General features: G+C 37.2%; 2 protein-coding genes and 1 long non-coding RNA gene across 3 annotated transcripts; 2 read left to right on the forward strand and 1 right to left on the reverse strand.

Annotated features, from left to right (window-relative positions):
• The first annotated feature begins 200 nt into the window (after positions 1–200).
• On the forward strand, positions 201–4,024 carry LOC145552469 (uncharacterized). The gene is made up of 3 exons (XR_014088531.1): positions 201–287; positions 3,194–3,271; positions 3,379–4,024. It is a non-coding gene; the product is annotated as an uncharacterized LOC145552469 (long non-coding RNA).
• Positions 4,025–5,366: 1,342 nt separating this feature from the next.
• Positions 5,367–9,581, forward strand: LOC103468530 (interferon-induced very large GTPase 1-like). The gene is made up of 6 exons (XM_017306106.2): positions 5,367–5,464; positions 5,539–5,570; positions 5,663–5,777; positions 5,863–5,894; positions 5,977–8,672; positions 9,524–9,581. The coding sequence occupies exons 1-6, from the start codon at positions 5,431–5,433 to the stop codon at positions 9,579–9,581; spliced, it is 2,967 nt and encodes a 988-aa protein (XP_017161595.2). The 5' UTR covers positions 5,367–5,430.
• Positions 9,582–12,613: 3,032 nt separating this feature from the next.
• LOC103468531 (GTPase IMAP family member 7-like) lies at positions 12,614–14,066 on the reverse strand. Its single transcript, XM_081610448.1, has 3 exons — positions 14,051–14,066; positions 13,808–13,933; positions 12,614–13,720 (listed from the first exon to the last, which is right to left on the reverse strand). Exons 1-3 carry the CDS (start codon positions 14,064–14,066, stop codon positions 12,954–12,956), a joined length of 909 nt encoding a protein of 302 aa, XP_081466574.1. The 3' UTR covers positions 12,614–12,953.
• Positions 14,067–14,476: the final 410 nt, after the last annotated feature.

Below are 14,476 nucleotides of genomic sequence, written 5' to 3' on the forward strand. Positions count from 1 at the left end.
AAAGATTTAAAAATTCTCCTTTTGCATTAAATTTTTCTATGTTTTCATTTAGGTGACCTGTCACTTTCTCCAACAAGTAAGATTTTGTGTGGTTTCGGGGTGAAAAAAAACAATCTTCTCTTAAGTTTCCTTTTCCTCACACTGGATGACAAAATAGACAGGAGGAGGAGTTTGTTATGGGAAGACGCAATCCAGACGATTCCTGGCTAAACAGAAACAGAGCCACATTCTGCAGTGGTCTGTGCAGAGGTCCAGAAGGCGAGCCAAGTCAGTAAAAAGGAAATGAGGTAAGTGGAGCTTTTCAAAGTTTTTACAATAACGTAAATTATACTTTGATATAAAATATTTTTTCACAAGAAGGGTTTTGCTAATTTGCCTAATAGTTGAAAAAGGATGTGAGAGTGAATGCTTAAAAATGTCCTTTCTCCTCTATCACATGCATTTTATACTCTCTTGAATTATAACATGCAAAGACAAAATCAAATTTTATTCTTTGCCACACCTTATCAGTGTGTGTACTTAACTGTCAGACTTCCTTGTTCTACTGAATAAACAAAGCAGCACACATGGACGGCTGTAAAGCGAAAGTTTTGGACCTTAATCTGACTGACTAGTTCGGGCTGAAGCGTTGCTGCTCTCGGTTGTTCTTAAATTACCTGCTCGGTATCGGAGGGACTCGTCGCTCCGACTGCATGTTAAATGTATTTTATATAATTGTCACATAAAAAAAAAGCTAAGGAGTTGCCTAAAAATAATTTCATACTCCATATAACACAAACGCAAACACACGTATTGACTTACCTTGTGCCGAATTGCTGCCTCTGTTCTCAGCCTGTTCCTGTAGCAGTAGATTTCCTCCGGCATTATTTTCGTCCAGTGAAAGAAGCTGTACAGCTCACTTTTAACCTCCATCTTCCCATTTCTGACGCTGGATCTTCAATATCCTCATGCTTTGAAATAGCAGGCAGCTACAAACCAGGTGTTAGCTGTAGTGGCTAAGTTTTGGCTACAGTCCGCTGTCGCCTTGATATCAGCAGGAAAATGAAAAAAACTAAGCACTGGATGGTGCCGGCTAATTACGGGACACAACGGCACACCACAAAACTCGATTGTTGTACCAGTAGCTCACAGATATTTTAAGCCTTTTTCATGGTACAGATCTTGCAGCTTTGGGTAAAAACAATAGGAGCAAGCAGGACCCGGAACCAATCTATGTGGCATAAATTCAAACGGAAATACGTCAACACCTCTCGTGGCATATACCCCGTTGTAGCAGAAAGCTTCTATCCACACATCACATGGTACACTATGCAAGTAGTGTAACATGTGAACAAATATGTTAAGGAACTGACTTCACAGGGGAAAACCCTTTTAGGTAGGAGCTTAAATACTTTGGAGGCATAAAAGGAGTTGGATTGTATTGTTCATGTAATGATCAGAACTGAGGACCCGAAATTTCAGTCAGACAAGATGTAAAAATCAGAAAATTCTTTATTGAAGACCAGGGTAAGGAGAGGCAAGCACGAGCAAGGAACAGGAACCTCTGAGGACAGAGAAACAGGTTAGGGATGGTTCTAGGGAGGAGAGGCCAAAGGTAAAAAATAGAAATAGGATCACTAACCTTCCTTGTGTAGTGGGGAAAGAGAGGTCCAGGTAATACAGTGGTAGCGGCCCGTAGCGCACCCAGGGATGGACAGAGCTTGGAGGGCAAGGGATGGGGGCAGACAGATCAGGGCAACAAACTCTCAGAGGGTCAGACGAGGAGCAGTGGTCAGGGTGCGGAAAAAGGGTCAGACACTTGTAGGTAATATCAAGCAGACTGAATCCAAGGGCGAGGCAGGAGGCAGAAGTCAAAAGACAGAAACGGGGTCGAGACCAGAAGACTGAGGCCAGTGGAGGATCCGACGTGGGCAAGGCAAGGCAAGGCAGGAAAATCCAAGGGACAAAAAAGAGGTCGTGGTCAGGTCAGGAAGGCATGCTGGATGTCTACTCACTCTAAGGCTTTCAAAAATCTGGCACTGTCTGCCTGCCTGAGAGCTGAATATAACAGTTGGTGAGCAGGTGGAGGACATGAGCCTGATTGTGCTCCAGCTCAGCAGCATGCAGGTGAGCCAGATGAGCTTGATGAGAGGAGTAATGAGGAGAAGAGCATAGCAGGCAGACAGGCCAGAAACATGACAGTTCAGGGTCATACTATGTTTGTTCTCATAAGGACTCATAACGGTGGTCCAGAACTGAAATGGTAAACTATTTCTCTGTTCTTACTATACATTATATTGTATATTTCTTTTGTAATGAACTGATTTGATGATTCTAATTCAGTTTTTTTGCTTACCCAAGACAATCCCTCCTAACAAAAGAGTCCGGGTAGGACAGAGCTAATAAAAAACAAAACTATTAAGAGCAATGGCAGTTAAAACTTTCTGCTTCACGGCCTTTCATCAATGTTCTTAGTTCACTGAGAGTCACTTTCTCTGTCAATTTAAACTCTTGCTGAAAGTCATTCCAAGCACAGGGGGCAGAATATTTAAATGCTGTCCTACCCAGATCTGTCCTAACTCTGGGAACCAGAAAAAACCTGAGAAGAAAGTCCATACCAGGTGTAAATTAATCAGTCAGATATGATGGAACTAGTCCCAGTATATGTTTACAGTTAAGGTGCATGTCTGTGTCTGATATACTTGTAGGCCATATCCCTAATGTCACTTTGAAATATTTGCCAGAAAGAATAGAGTTAGAAAGAGTTCCTAGATAATAAGAAAGAAGATCATTTAGTTGAAGGAGAATAAGTTAACTCAAATGAAGTTGCTTATTTCAATAAACCAAATTCCAAAGTCATTGTAAAAGTGTATATCCAAATGAACTCAGAGATATAATCTCAGCAGCTTCAGAAATTCCACTGTAATATCACAGAGACATTAAAGGTGCCAATTATGTTATAACTGATATAAACCAAACCCAGAAACGGATAAACATCCTTACCTACAAAACCTCGCAATGCCACGAATGGGTTTATGTGAGGCGATATATTATATTGCTTATGTGTGATTCAGCAAATATTTTACATACATACATATGTTGGCTAAGACCAGTACGTGGAAGCTATACACTTTAATTTTAGCAAGTACTATTGCATATAATTATGTTTACAGCTAAATGGTTGATTATTAAATGTATTTTCTTTTGTCAATAGTCATGATGCTCAACACCTCGAGATCAGTGAGCAAAAATGTTCAAAATGGAAATGAAAATATGTCAGCAATGAATGCAGGTAAGATTTCAAGGATCATATTTTCAGTGATTTCATAAATATTTTAGTTGTTTATTCAAAGGCTTCTATAACAAATTCTGTCATTTAACTCATGTTCTGTTTTTCAGTGACTCCTCCACTCACACTTGTGTTAATTGGGAGCAAAAATTCCATTGAGATTGGATCAAAAAACATCTTACTGGACCATGACCAGGAGATACATGAGAAAGAGTTTTCATCCAGACTCTATGACCTCTTGGGTCGTCAGATCTTTGTAATTAACCTGCTTGGGTTTCCAAGATTTGACACAATTCCAGAGATTCCAGAACATCGTACCTTTATTTTGCTGATATCAAATGACCAGCATGAAAACCAGTATACATCTGGACTGCAGTGGTTAGAAAAAAACCTGTATATGTTATATATCCTGTAGCGCACAGGATATATAACCTCCTGTCCGCTACACAGTGTGCCAATGGTGGAAAAATAACTTACTGTCACAGTAATACTCTGTGGTTATTTGAACTCTCCTTTTGTAGCCGGATATGTTGTGGTGAACCAGCTATGGCCTAGCAAAGAGCAAGTGAGCACAAGAATGATTGACAGCGCTAAGACCCTCCTCCTGGCTTTGATTGGTTGTTTCTGACTGAGCGGTGTATTTCTGCAGTACTGGGAGCACTGGGACAAGGCAGAGGAACTTTTTTTTTTTCACAAATTATTTGTTTGATAATATACTGTGATGACATAATTAATATTTTAACAAATATGTAAAAAACATTTTTTTTTATATAAAAGTTACATGCTGCAGCTTAAAGTAGTGCTTTACACTAGAGTCACATTCACCCATTCACACTTGCGCGTAGATCAGTAAGAATTTGAGGTTAAGTGTCTTGCCCAAGGGCACATCGACACATGGCAGGAGGAAGCTGGAATTTAACCTACAACCTTCCAATTGCAAAACAACTACTCTACCCACACAGCCACAGTCGCCCCATAGAAAAACCTTTTATCAAATATAACCTAAAGTAAGCATATCAACTGAAATCTGGTGACATTTGGAGTCTGCGCTCATAACCATTGCGCTCATAACTCAACTGCTTGTGCAGATAGATCAGAATAATAAAACCTTGATGAGTTTATCTTACTCTGTTCTTGAGAGATCTCTTCCCACTCAATGTGTCTTTTGTAACCACCATACATTGTCATTTCCACCTCTGCTACAGTATATAAACATGAACATGTAAAAGCAGCTCAATTAACATGTTTTCTTTGCCATTTTGCAGATGACGAGACAGAGAGTCCTGATGAAGCTGACGTAAATACTACTTTCCATAACTACAGTTTTGATTGAAGTTTTTTCTTCTTACATGTTGTCCACAGCTCGACAATGCCAAAACAAATTTTGCAAGCAAGATTATTTATTTAAAAAAGTACTAATTATATGACCGGTTTATCAACTAGTCATAACTCTATTAATTATAAAGAAGGACAAAGAAAGTCACCTGACATGCAAGTTACATCCCAGAGATACATCAACAGCTGGTCTCTGCAGCTAGTGAAATGTTTTTGCTAAGTGTTGTTACAAGAACACCTGGAGCAGGAGTGATAAACATCAACAACTTTTTTATCCTGTTTGTTTATCACTTATTGATGTCTTTTTGCAGTTTAAATGTTGCTACACCTCTGCGATTTGTTAAGTTAAGCCAAAATAAAATAAATAAATAAATAGTACGAGTAAATTTCATTATATTTTCTATGCATGAACAGGATGCTTTTGAGTATTTCATGGAGGAGGAAAACCGCATATCCAGATTGGTATGTTGAAATTACTTTGTAATTATTGTTTGAAGTTGTTTGCTGATTTACTATTCTTCTATTTTATTTATTTTCAAGTTTGTGAAATAAAACTTGAAGATCTTAAAGCTGCAAATTATTCAAATTTGTATTATATCTAATGCAAATTAGAATTGTAAATGCTTTTTAAAAATAATAATAATAAAATGTTAAAATAACTAACAGTGCCTGATTGAACACCTTTAAGTTGATCTTAAGAATATTTGTTTTGCTGGTTTGATCTTTACCATTTACAGCATAATTTCCAAACACTGACTGGTTAATATTTATGTGTTAAGTACTCTGCTTTCTTTGTTAAGGCAAGTTTTGACGATGAAGGTTCAGACATGAATGATGACAGCAGAGAACAAAGCAAGGAAGGTAAAACTAAGTGAAAGACACCCCTAACTCTGTTTGCTATAAGTGTCATGTAATGAGTCTCTTTTATCTCTCAGCAGGACAAAAGAAGAGTGAAACTGAGACTAGAGTAATGTTTGGACTTATTACATTGAAATTCCAATCAGTAAAAGTAATATACACTGATACTGAATAGTAATAAATATATTTTTTTTGTTATAGGAACATGTTCATTGTAAAGACTTAGAGATGAATGGTGAAGATGGAGGAAAAAAGTCTGGAATCAACACTTGGGAACCAAGCCAGGAACCATCCACACAACCTCCAACCATTTCTGGTATATCATCACTTGTTATACACTTATACAATGTTTGTTATGAATAGAATTTGATTAATTTGGGAAATAAATTGTTATTATGCAGGTCCCCTTCATATGAAAGGGAACAAAGAAAAGGTCAGAATTTTTTATTTTTAATGGTTTATGCTTGCTGTTTTGTGCTTCCTGAAATTAATTTTAATCCTTGTATTATTTCCAGCCATTATGCAATTCTTCTGCTGAACAAGAACAAATAATCCCAAAAGAGACTGAAGCGCTGTTTGAAAGGCTTGAACTTTGCAACAAATGGTCCCCAGCAGAATTTCTTAAAACAGGTCCACCTATCAAGCAGACCAATCAAGTTTCGGAGAAAGATCTAGTTTGTACTTTTCTTCAGAGGCTATGGACATTAGATTATAGAGCCAGATACATCGCTGTGCGAATTGCTTCAGATGTGAGCAATTCAAAAGTTGTTCAAGAGACCAAAAACAAGGATACAGATAAAGGTGACTTTGGTGCTCTGTATAGCACTAACACAGAGTCAGATCAGTCAAAAGAGAATCATGTTCACCCAATGGATGTTCAAATGGCAGTATTTCACTGCTCAGACAGCTTCTTTAAACAGAAAATGATCACAAAGTTGTCACAGTGTCAGTATGCCTTACCACTGCCTGTTCCTGATCCTCTCACAACAAATATTGAGTGTCCATTGTGGACATTCAGACAAATAACAAAAACATGGAAAATAAGCACAATCAAAGAAAATGCAACCACTGTCACCATGAAGAGCATGCCAATCTACAAAGCTGAGACTCCCATGGTTTCATTTTTCCGACTGGGCTCCATGTCTTTGTCCAAATCTCAGCTGATGAATGCCTTGATCAACGACCGCCACGACACATTCTTCCACAGAAACTGTAAAGGCAGCACAAAATCTCGTCATTTGATGGACGGGGTGGCAGAGATTGCCTGGTACTGTCCTGCTGGAAAACCCAATGATTTCTTTACTGACTGCATTGCCTTCTGTAATCTTCATGGGGATTCTCTAGAAAATGTAAAACAGCGTGAAATCCTGACTGAAATGTCTTCAGTCATTGTTGTTCTTGTGCCAACTCTGGAAAAATGCCAGAAAAGCAGTAAAGTTATAGAGACACTGTACAAGTCTTCAAAGCCTCTAATTATCCTCATTGCTGACAATGACTGTAGCGCAATTCAGATGGAACCACAAAAATATAAACTGGGTCTGAAAGAAAGAAGCCAGTCAGATGTTTCTGAAGAACTAAAAAAGATTATAAAAAGCCTTTTGTCTGGACCCCACACATCCTTCCGGCTGGAAACTATGGCTGATGTCTCTGGGGTCAAAGTGGATGAAGATCAGAAAATATGCCAAAATGGGAAATCTTCAGCCATTAAAGTAGTTAAAATGATTGAAAGGATGGACGTTGCCCAAATCAAAGATAAATTTCTTCCCTGCCAAGGTCAACTTTGGTCCAACTGGTGCAAAATAAATAAAGAGTTGCATCATCTAAAGGGAGACATTGAGAAAGAAAAGGCCCAGAAGACTCAACAGCTAATGAAACTACGAGAGAAACAGTGTGATGCGTCCAATAGTGAACTGATGAGGTTGTTCACTCACAGCCTCCAGAGTTTGCCACCAAAAGAAAGAGAATATTTCCTGACATGGACTCAGATCCTCATAGATGCCCTCTCCACAGATGATCTTCCTTTAATTCTCCAAAAATATGATGAAACCTGGTCAGAGGTCTTGGTCTTGAAGAAGAAACATGACAAATCTGCTCAATTAAAACACAAACAAACTGAGCTTGAACTGTTGTCAAAAAAGCTTCAATCAGCAACCTTTGGTCTGGAACACATCTTCAGAGAGATGGGACAGATCTATGAAGCCCATAAAACTCTCAAGAAACTATCACTGAGCCGACAGCCTGATTGGACTAAATACCCTGAGCTGGCTGCAGATCTGATGATATCAGGACACCCGATGGAGCTGATGGATGGGGATGCAGACCATGTGCCTTTAATATGGATCTCTAGCCTCTTAAAAGAAGTCATCAAGAAACTTGGTGACCAGAGAGTCTTTGTGCTGTCAGTTCTGGGCGTACAAAGTAGCGGAAAGTCAACGATGCTGAATGCCATGTTTGGCCTGCAGTTTGCAGTCAGTGCTGGGAGATGCACCAAGGGTGCCTACATGCAACTGGTTAAACTGTCAGAGGAAATCAAGGATAACTACAAGTTTGACTACATTCTAGTTGTTGACACTGAAGGACTGCGAGCTCTTGAGTTAGCAGGTAGTGCTACCCTTCATCATGACAATGAACTTGCAACATTTGTTGTTGGTCTGGGAAACATGACACTGATCAACATCTTTGGTGAGAATCCAGCTGAGATGCAAGATGTCCTACAGATTGTTGTGCAGGCTTTCATGAGGATGAAGAAAGTCAAGCTTTCTCCGAGTTGTGTGTTTGTCCATCAGAATGTCACAGATATTACAGCAACAGAGAAAAACATGGACGGAAAAAGACGCCTGCAAGAAAAACTGGACAAGATGACTCAACTTGCTGCCAAAGAGGAAGTGTGTGATGTTGAGTGCTTCAGTGATGTCATCGCATTTGATGTGCAAAAAGATGTGAAATACTTTGCTCAGCTGTGGGAGGGAAGTCCACCAATGGCTCCTCCAAATCCAGGTTATAGTGAAAGTGTCCAAGAACTGAAGTCCATCATCTTGTCTAAAGCCTCACAGTCCACTGGGATCACTCTGTCACATTTCAGCACCAAAATTCAGGACCTGTGGAACGCCTTGATGAATGAACAATTTGTTTTTAGCTTCAAAAACACCCAAGAAATTGCAGTTTACAGAAAACTGGAGGTTCAATATGGGAACTGGACGGTGGTTGTGTGGTACTTTACCACATTTCAGAGTTTTTCCAACCACCTATTATCAGATATTCTTGAACTTTTCTTTGCATGGATCACTTTTAGCATTTCTGTTTTAAATTGTCTGCCACACAGTCACAAAATTACCTCCTTGACAGCTCTTCAGCTAATAGCTTGCGACTTTTAGATGTCATACGATAAGATGTCATACTAGCATATGATGTCTACAGGCCGATGTTATGATTATACCTTAACAACGGTGCTGGACTGGTCTTCACAAACCAATTATCCTGGTCCCATTAAACATGTGTTAAGACCTGAAAATGTGTGTATGTGGAAATTTAATGTAAAGCTCAGAAGTTGAAGGAAGTTACAATGAAAAAGTGAGAGTTTTATTAAGGAAAACATGTCTTTTTATAAAATGTATGTAAATATTGTTGGACATATTAGTTTAATTATGCTAGTTTTGATTATGTTTAACTTTGGCTCATGTTGAAATATTAGACGGATCGTGATTGTTTCGATTAGACCTCAGTTTAGTTAGATTTAGACTGATGATTTAATCAATACATAACCTAATCAGTAGAACATTTTTCTGAAATATAATGAGCATGATATGAATAAAATTAGTCTAATCAGTAGTTTTTTAAATATTAGATCATCGTCTTAAGAAGTATATGTCATATATTCATCTGAAAAATGTTTTAGTTCATTATAACCAAAGAAGTTAAAAACTAATCAGAAAATATTGAGTGTAACAGATGTTTAAGTATTGAAATCGCTCATGTCTATTTTATACGAGTTTTGAAAATATTATATGAAACGTGTGCTAATTTTTATAATCAAAATCTGCTGTTTAATGCACTGGGTCAAAGGAGAGGTCTGGAGTTCAGGAGTCCTTTGCAGTTCAGGAACCACTTTGAGGCAGTTTGAAGGGATGAGAAACACAAATAACTGATAAACTTTGGTCTCTGAGTAAAATGTTTCAGTATAAAAGGAACACATCTATTGTTTGTACCCTGTGAAAATGCGCAGGGAGGATAGCTTAGATAGTGATGAATTCATCCCTTGGCCTTGGTAAACACCTTCATGGTCTATGGCGTGCAAACAGCAACATGTCATTACGGCTGTTTGAGGCCACCTTTAAACTGAACGTTAGAATGCATCAGACAGTAGAAACACCTTGATATAAAAGTAACTGAGCTAAAACAGCTGGTCAGATCACTGGGGTGGAACTGTCATAACTGTCTCACTCAGTGGTCACTGAAGACGCGGCTTCGTATTTTGCATTTGTTCTCAGGTAATTAATGTTTCCTTTCTGGCTTTGGTGTCTGATGACCATGTTGAGCTGTTAAATTCTGGTTGATTGTGAAGTTGAACAGTGATTGTTGTTTTTGTGGTTTCACTTTTACACATGACATTGGTGGACCTGGGGAGACGAGATAACAACAAGCAACAGGTAGAAAAATATCTTGTTTCTCAACAGTATCTTGTGTAACAATATGTCATAGTAAATATTTTAAAATTATTTTGTATTGTTATGTATATTGTACATTATAATAATTTGGCTTTTCCACAGAGTGGTGTAAACATTTAACTGTACCATATCTGTCCTGGTATCACTTCTCTGGCGTTTCTGATGAAAGGTGTGCAGATGAACCGCAGCTCTTATTGACACAGTCACTCATCAACTGGATATTTGTAAAGCTTCTCTAACAGTTTGCTCTCAAAGTTTGCCATATTTCACTCAACTAATTATAAAGACAGATATGAGTCTGTCCACTAGGGGGCAGTCTGTTAAAATGTTGCCATTTTCATTAACTGTTATCTGATACTTTGTTAAATATATTCTTAAGCATAAGGAAATCTTAGAATCATAATCTATTTTGGTGCCATCTGGGATTTTTTTTTAACCACATACAGAGTATAACATGGAAAGCAAAAATTAGATATAAATTAATTGACATACACATTATTTTTTATCACTTGTGTCCCTTGTAACTTCACCAGTTTCAAACTGTTTTCTTGAGTGTTTTTGCCCTCAAATTTGAAAAAAAGATGTCGCCCTTGCAAAAAACAAAACAAAAAAAGTGTATTTTAATTTTCAAGCATCTTATAATAAATCATAGCAGAAAACTTGATTTATTCTTTGAATTGCATTTTTGTTTTCTTGCTTTTTCCATCAGAGGCTTTAGTTGTCATTTCTCTTTAGTGTAACAGCTTCAAGGCAACAGAAATTCACTTTCACTTTGAATTTCATGATTCAGGCTATAAATACAGCATAAGGCAGAGCTCTGCAGACTATGATAGATCATGGGAGGGGAATGTTTTATATGGGGTTTCACACGGAGCAAACTCAGTAGAGAACCTTGAAAATATTTGCTGACATTTTAATATTGCCAAAGGCGTATTAATGCTTTTTAAAAAACTGTTTATTAAAGTTAAAATATATACAGGCATTTTATTTCTGTTTTGATCTCACTCTGTGTTGCTGTACATAGATACTTGTGCTTATTGTTCCAATATGTTAATATGCACTGAAAACAACTACAAAAAGAAATATGCTGTAGGTATTTATACATATTGGGTTGTATTGCAAATGTTTACTTTAATTCAGCTTTAAAGTGCAAAGATCTCTTTCACTGGGTGAAAATGGCACCAGTGTCTATTCAACTCAATTCCTTTATCTTATTAAATAAACCTGAGGAAATTCTGGAATGATTATCTTGTTTCCATTCCAGACATATGATTACATACAGATCCTCTACATTATGAATTGTTTTATTATTATTATTATTATTATTATTATTATTATTATTATTATTATTATTATAGTGTACTATAATATGGCTACACCTGCAATAAAGATCTGAGTACAATATTTGTGTATCTGCTTCCTATTTTGGCTCTGAAGTTTTCTTTGTGCCTGTTTTTCTTGATTTTTAATAATCCTTACTAAAACATTAGTCAAGTTTTTCACATGTTTGGATTTATGACGACACTTACTTTCTTATATAGATATATTGTTTCAAACATCAACATTTATGTAAATATCATTGTGGCAGACAGTCTGCACACGGTTTGAGAATGTTTCTAAAGATTAATAGATCAGTCACAGTTTGGGGAACTACGGTGGTGTAATGGTATAACGTATTACCATATATGGAGGCCTTAGTTCTCAATATAGATTCCTTTTTGCAATCACATACAGCATAATATTCATTGTTGTTCTTTACATTTTTTTAATTATTAAATGGGATTAAAATTAAGCAGACAAACATAAAGTGCATCCATAAAGGTTCACTAGGAAAGTATAAAAGAACTGTGGTTACTTATCAGACATTAACAGAAACAACAGGTTATATTTTACAGACATAATCCTGGTTGAAAGATAACATGACATTCAAGCCACCCAAACCTTATTTGCCCCTTTTCAATACTATACAGATTCTTTTTCAGATGTTTTTGCTGTTTTAATTTTGATATGTTGGATTTGTCTTGTTTTTCATTGAAACCACCTACATCTTTTGGAAGTTTAACATATTACATGATAAATACATATCATGTTGATGTTCAACCATTATGACAGGAAATATACATTGATTTTTAAAAAGTTACAGTTTGTGTTTTCGTTTCATTGTTTCGAATCATTAAAAAAAAAATATAACTGAAATATATCTGCATTAGCCAATATATCAGAAGGAGAGCTACACAGAACTTCACACAGCTGATTTAATATTGGTAAAAAATAATAATTGAGCTGTTTTCCAGAAGCTTGAAAGTTTAATGTTCGTCAGTTCAAACAATCAAGTTTATTTAAACAGCACATTTCAGAAACACAGTAATTCCAAGTGTTTTACGTTGTAAAAACATTAGAAAAACATCATAAACACATCACATAGTCAACAGTTGTGAAAACCAATAATTGATATATTTAGTCAACCGCCACCATTAAAACCATCAATGTACATCAAATATGCTGGTTAGTCTTCTATTTATTATGGCTCAAAAGCAATTTTTAAGTTTGGTTTTAGTCTCGATTTCAAGGAACTTAGTGTGCAAACCCATATGAATGTTGAGCCAGAAGAGGGGTTGTCACAAAGGGCAATATGTTTTTTTTTGCAAATATAATTCAACAAAAACATCTAAAGGGTTTGTGACGATGCTGGTTGGAACAGATAAAAGAGTGTAATTACAGTGTCATTAATCAGAGTACAGAAGTATTTACATAATTTATTATACAAATTATATAGTTGAATCAATGAATCTGAACAGAGTATAAAAGATGTGCAGGTCACATGTCCTTCAGTTCAGTTTCAGGATTTCCTGATATTGTTTGCACAGTTCACCATAGTCATCATCTTTGGTCATCTGCTCTAAAACCTGACGCACTCCGCTCTCTAAGGCACCGTAGTATCGCCTCAACTCCTCCAGCTCAGACTCCAGCTCTGCCACCACCTGGTCACGTTCCTCCTGAGCTTCTCTCAGTCGATCCTCATACTCTGCCTGAAGAGCCTTGACTTTCTCCTCCAGTATTTTCTCATAGTACTCTTTGATTTTCAGTTCTCTCTCATCCAACGTCTTCATAGTTTCTTCATAGGTGTCATTTGAGTAGAACTGTCCTCCATTGTCATCAACCATCTTCTGGATCTTCTCCAGCAGAGTCAGAACTTGTCGACGGTCACTAACTTGGAGGTTGTTGAACAAATGGTATCTGTTTCCAGCTTTCTTTAAGATTTCTTGTAATTCAGGAGGAGCATTCTTTATCTTCTGATCAAAGTCTGACTTAACCTCGTCTCCATGGGTGAAGAGGATCAAAGTGTACTTCCAGGCCTCCTCTCCAAAGATTTCCTCCACCTTCATCACAGCCTCTCTTTCCTCGGCTGTAAAAGGTCCAAACCTGATGACCAGTAGAATGGCATGTGGTCCTGGTGCCGTCATGTTGATGCATTTTGAGATTTCTCTCTTAACTTTTTCCTCAGACTGATGGGTGTCAAAGAGACCAGGTGTGTCTACAACAGAAACCATCCGACTGAAAACGTTTTCTCTTTGCTTGGAGCATTCAACTGTCTCTGTTGATGGAACAAAGTTCACAGGTTAATGAAAATAAAACTGAATATTTAATCAATCTGGTGTACAGGTTCCTATCTGACTGTTACCTGAGGAGTGTTTGGTTGGTGCTCTAAAGGCTTCTCTTCCTAATATTGTGTTTCCACTGGAGCTCTTTCCTGCACCAGTTTTTCCAACCAGAACTAGTCTGAAGTCCTGAACCGAAGCATCTGAAACTGGAACAATGAGCCAAAAGTAAAAAATGTGGTAGATTTAAATACCATTTATTTACTTTTACAAATAACAATGGCAAAAATGTGGTAAGCATTTCTATTCATTCCATAAAACCTCACCAATTCTCATTTGCATTTAGGTCTGGACTTTGACTCAAACCATTTAACCAATTATTATGCCTTGGTGGTAGCTGGAAGGTTGAGCTCAGTCCCATATCCTTCTGAGCCCTGTTTTTTTTTTCTCCTGTATCCCTCCGTCTTCCCACCCAGTCTTAACGTCATGCTGTTGCCACCACCAGGTTTTACTATGAGAATACTGTGTTTAGTGTTGCTAGTTTGTTTTCCTGCTCAAAATGTTTTTAATGTAGGTCAAAAACTTTGGTATCATTCCAACAAAGCACCTTCTTCCAAATGTTTGCATTGTCTCATACACAGCTGGGAGCAAATTGCAAACATGCAAAAAAAAAAACTGCATAATTACACAGGGGTTGACTCTAATCCTACCCTCAAATTTACTAATTAAGGGACTTCTATAGAGAATTAATT

Source organism: Poecilia reticulata, chromosome 8 (assembly GCF_904066995.2).
Source record: "Poecilia reticulata chromosome 8, P_reticulata-male-v2, whole genome shotgun sequence".
In the NCBI taxonomy this organism is placed as follows: domain Eukaryota; kingdom Metazoa; phylum Chordata; class Actinopteri; order Cyprinodontiformes; family Poeciliidae; genus Poecilia; species Poecilia reticulata.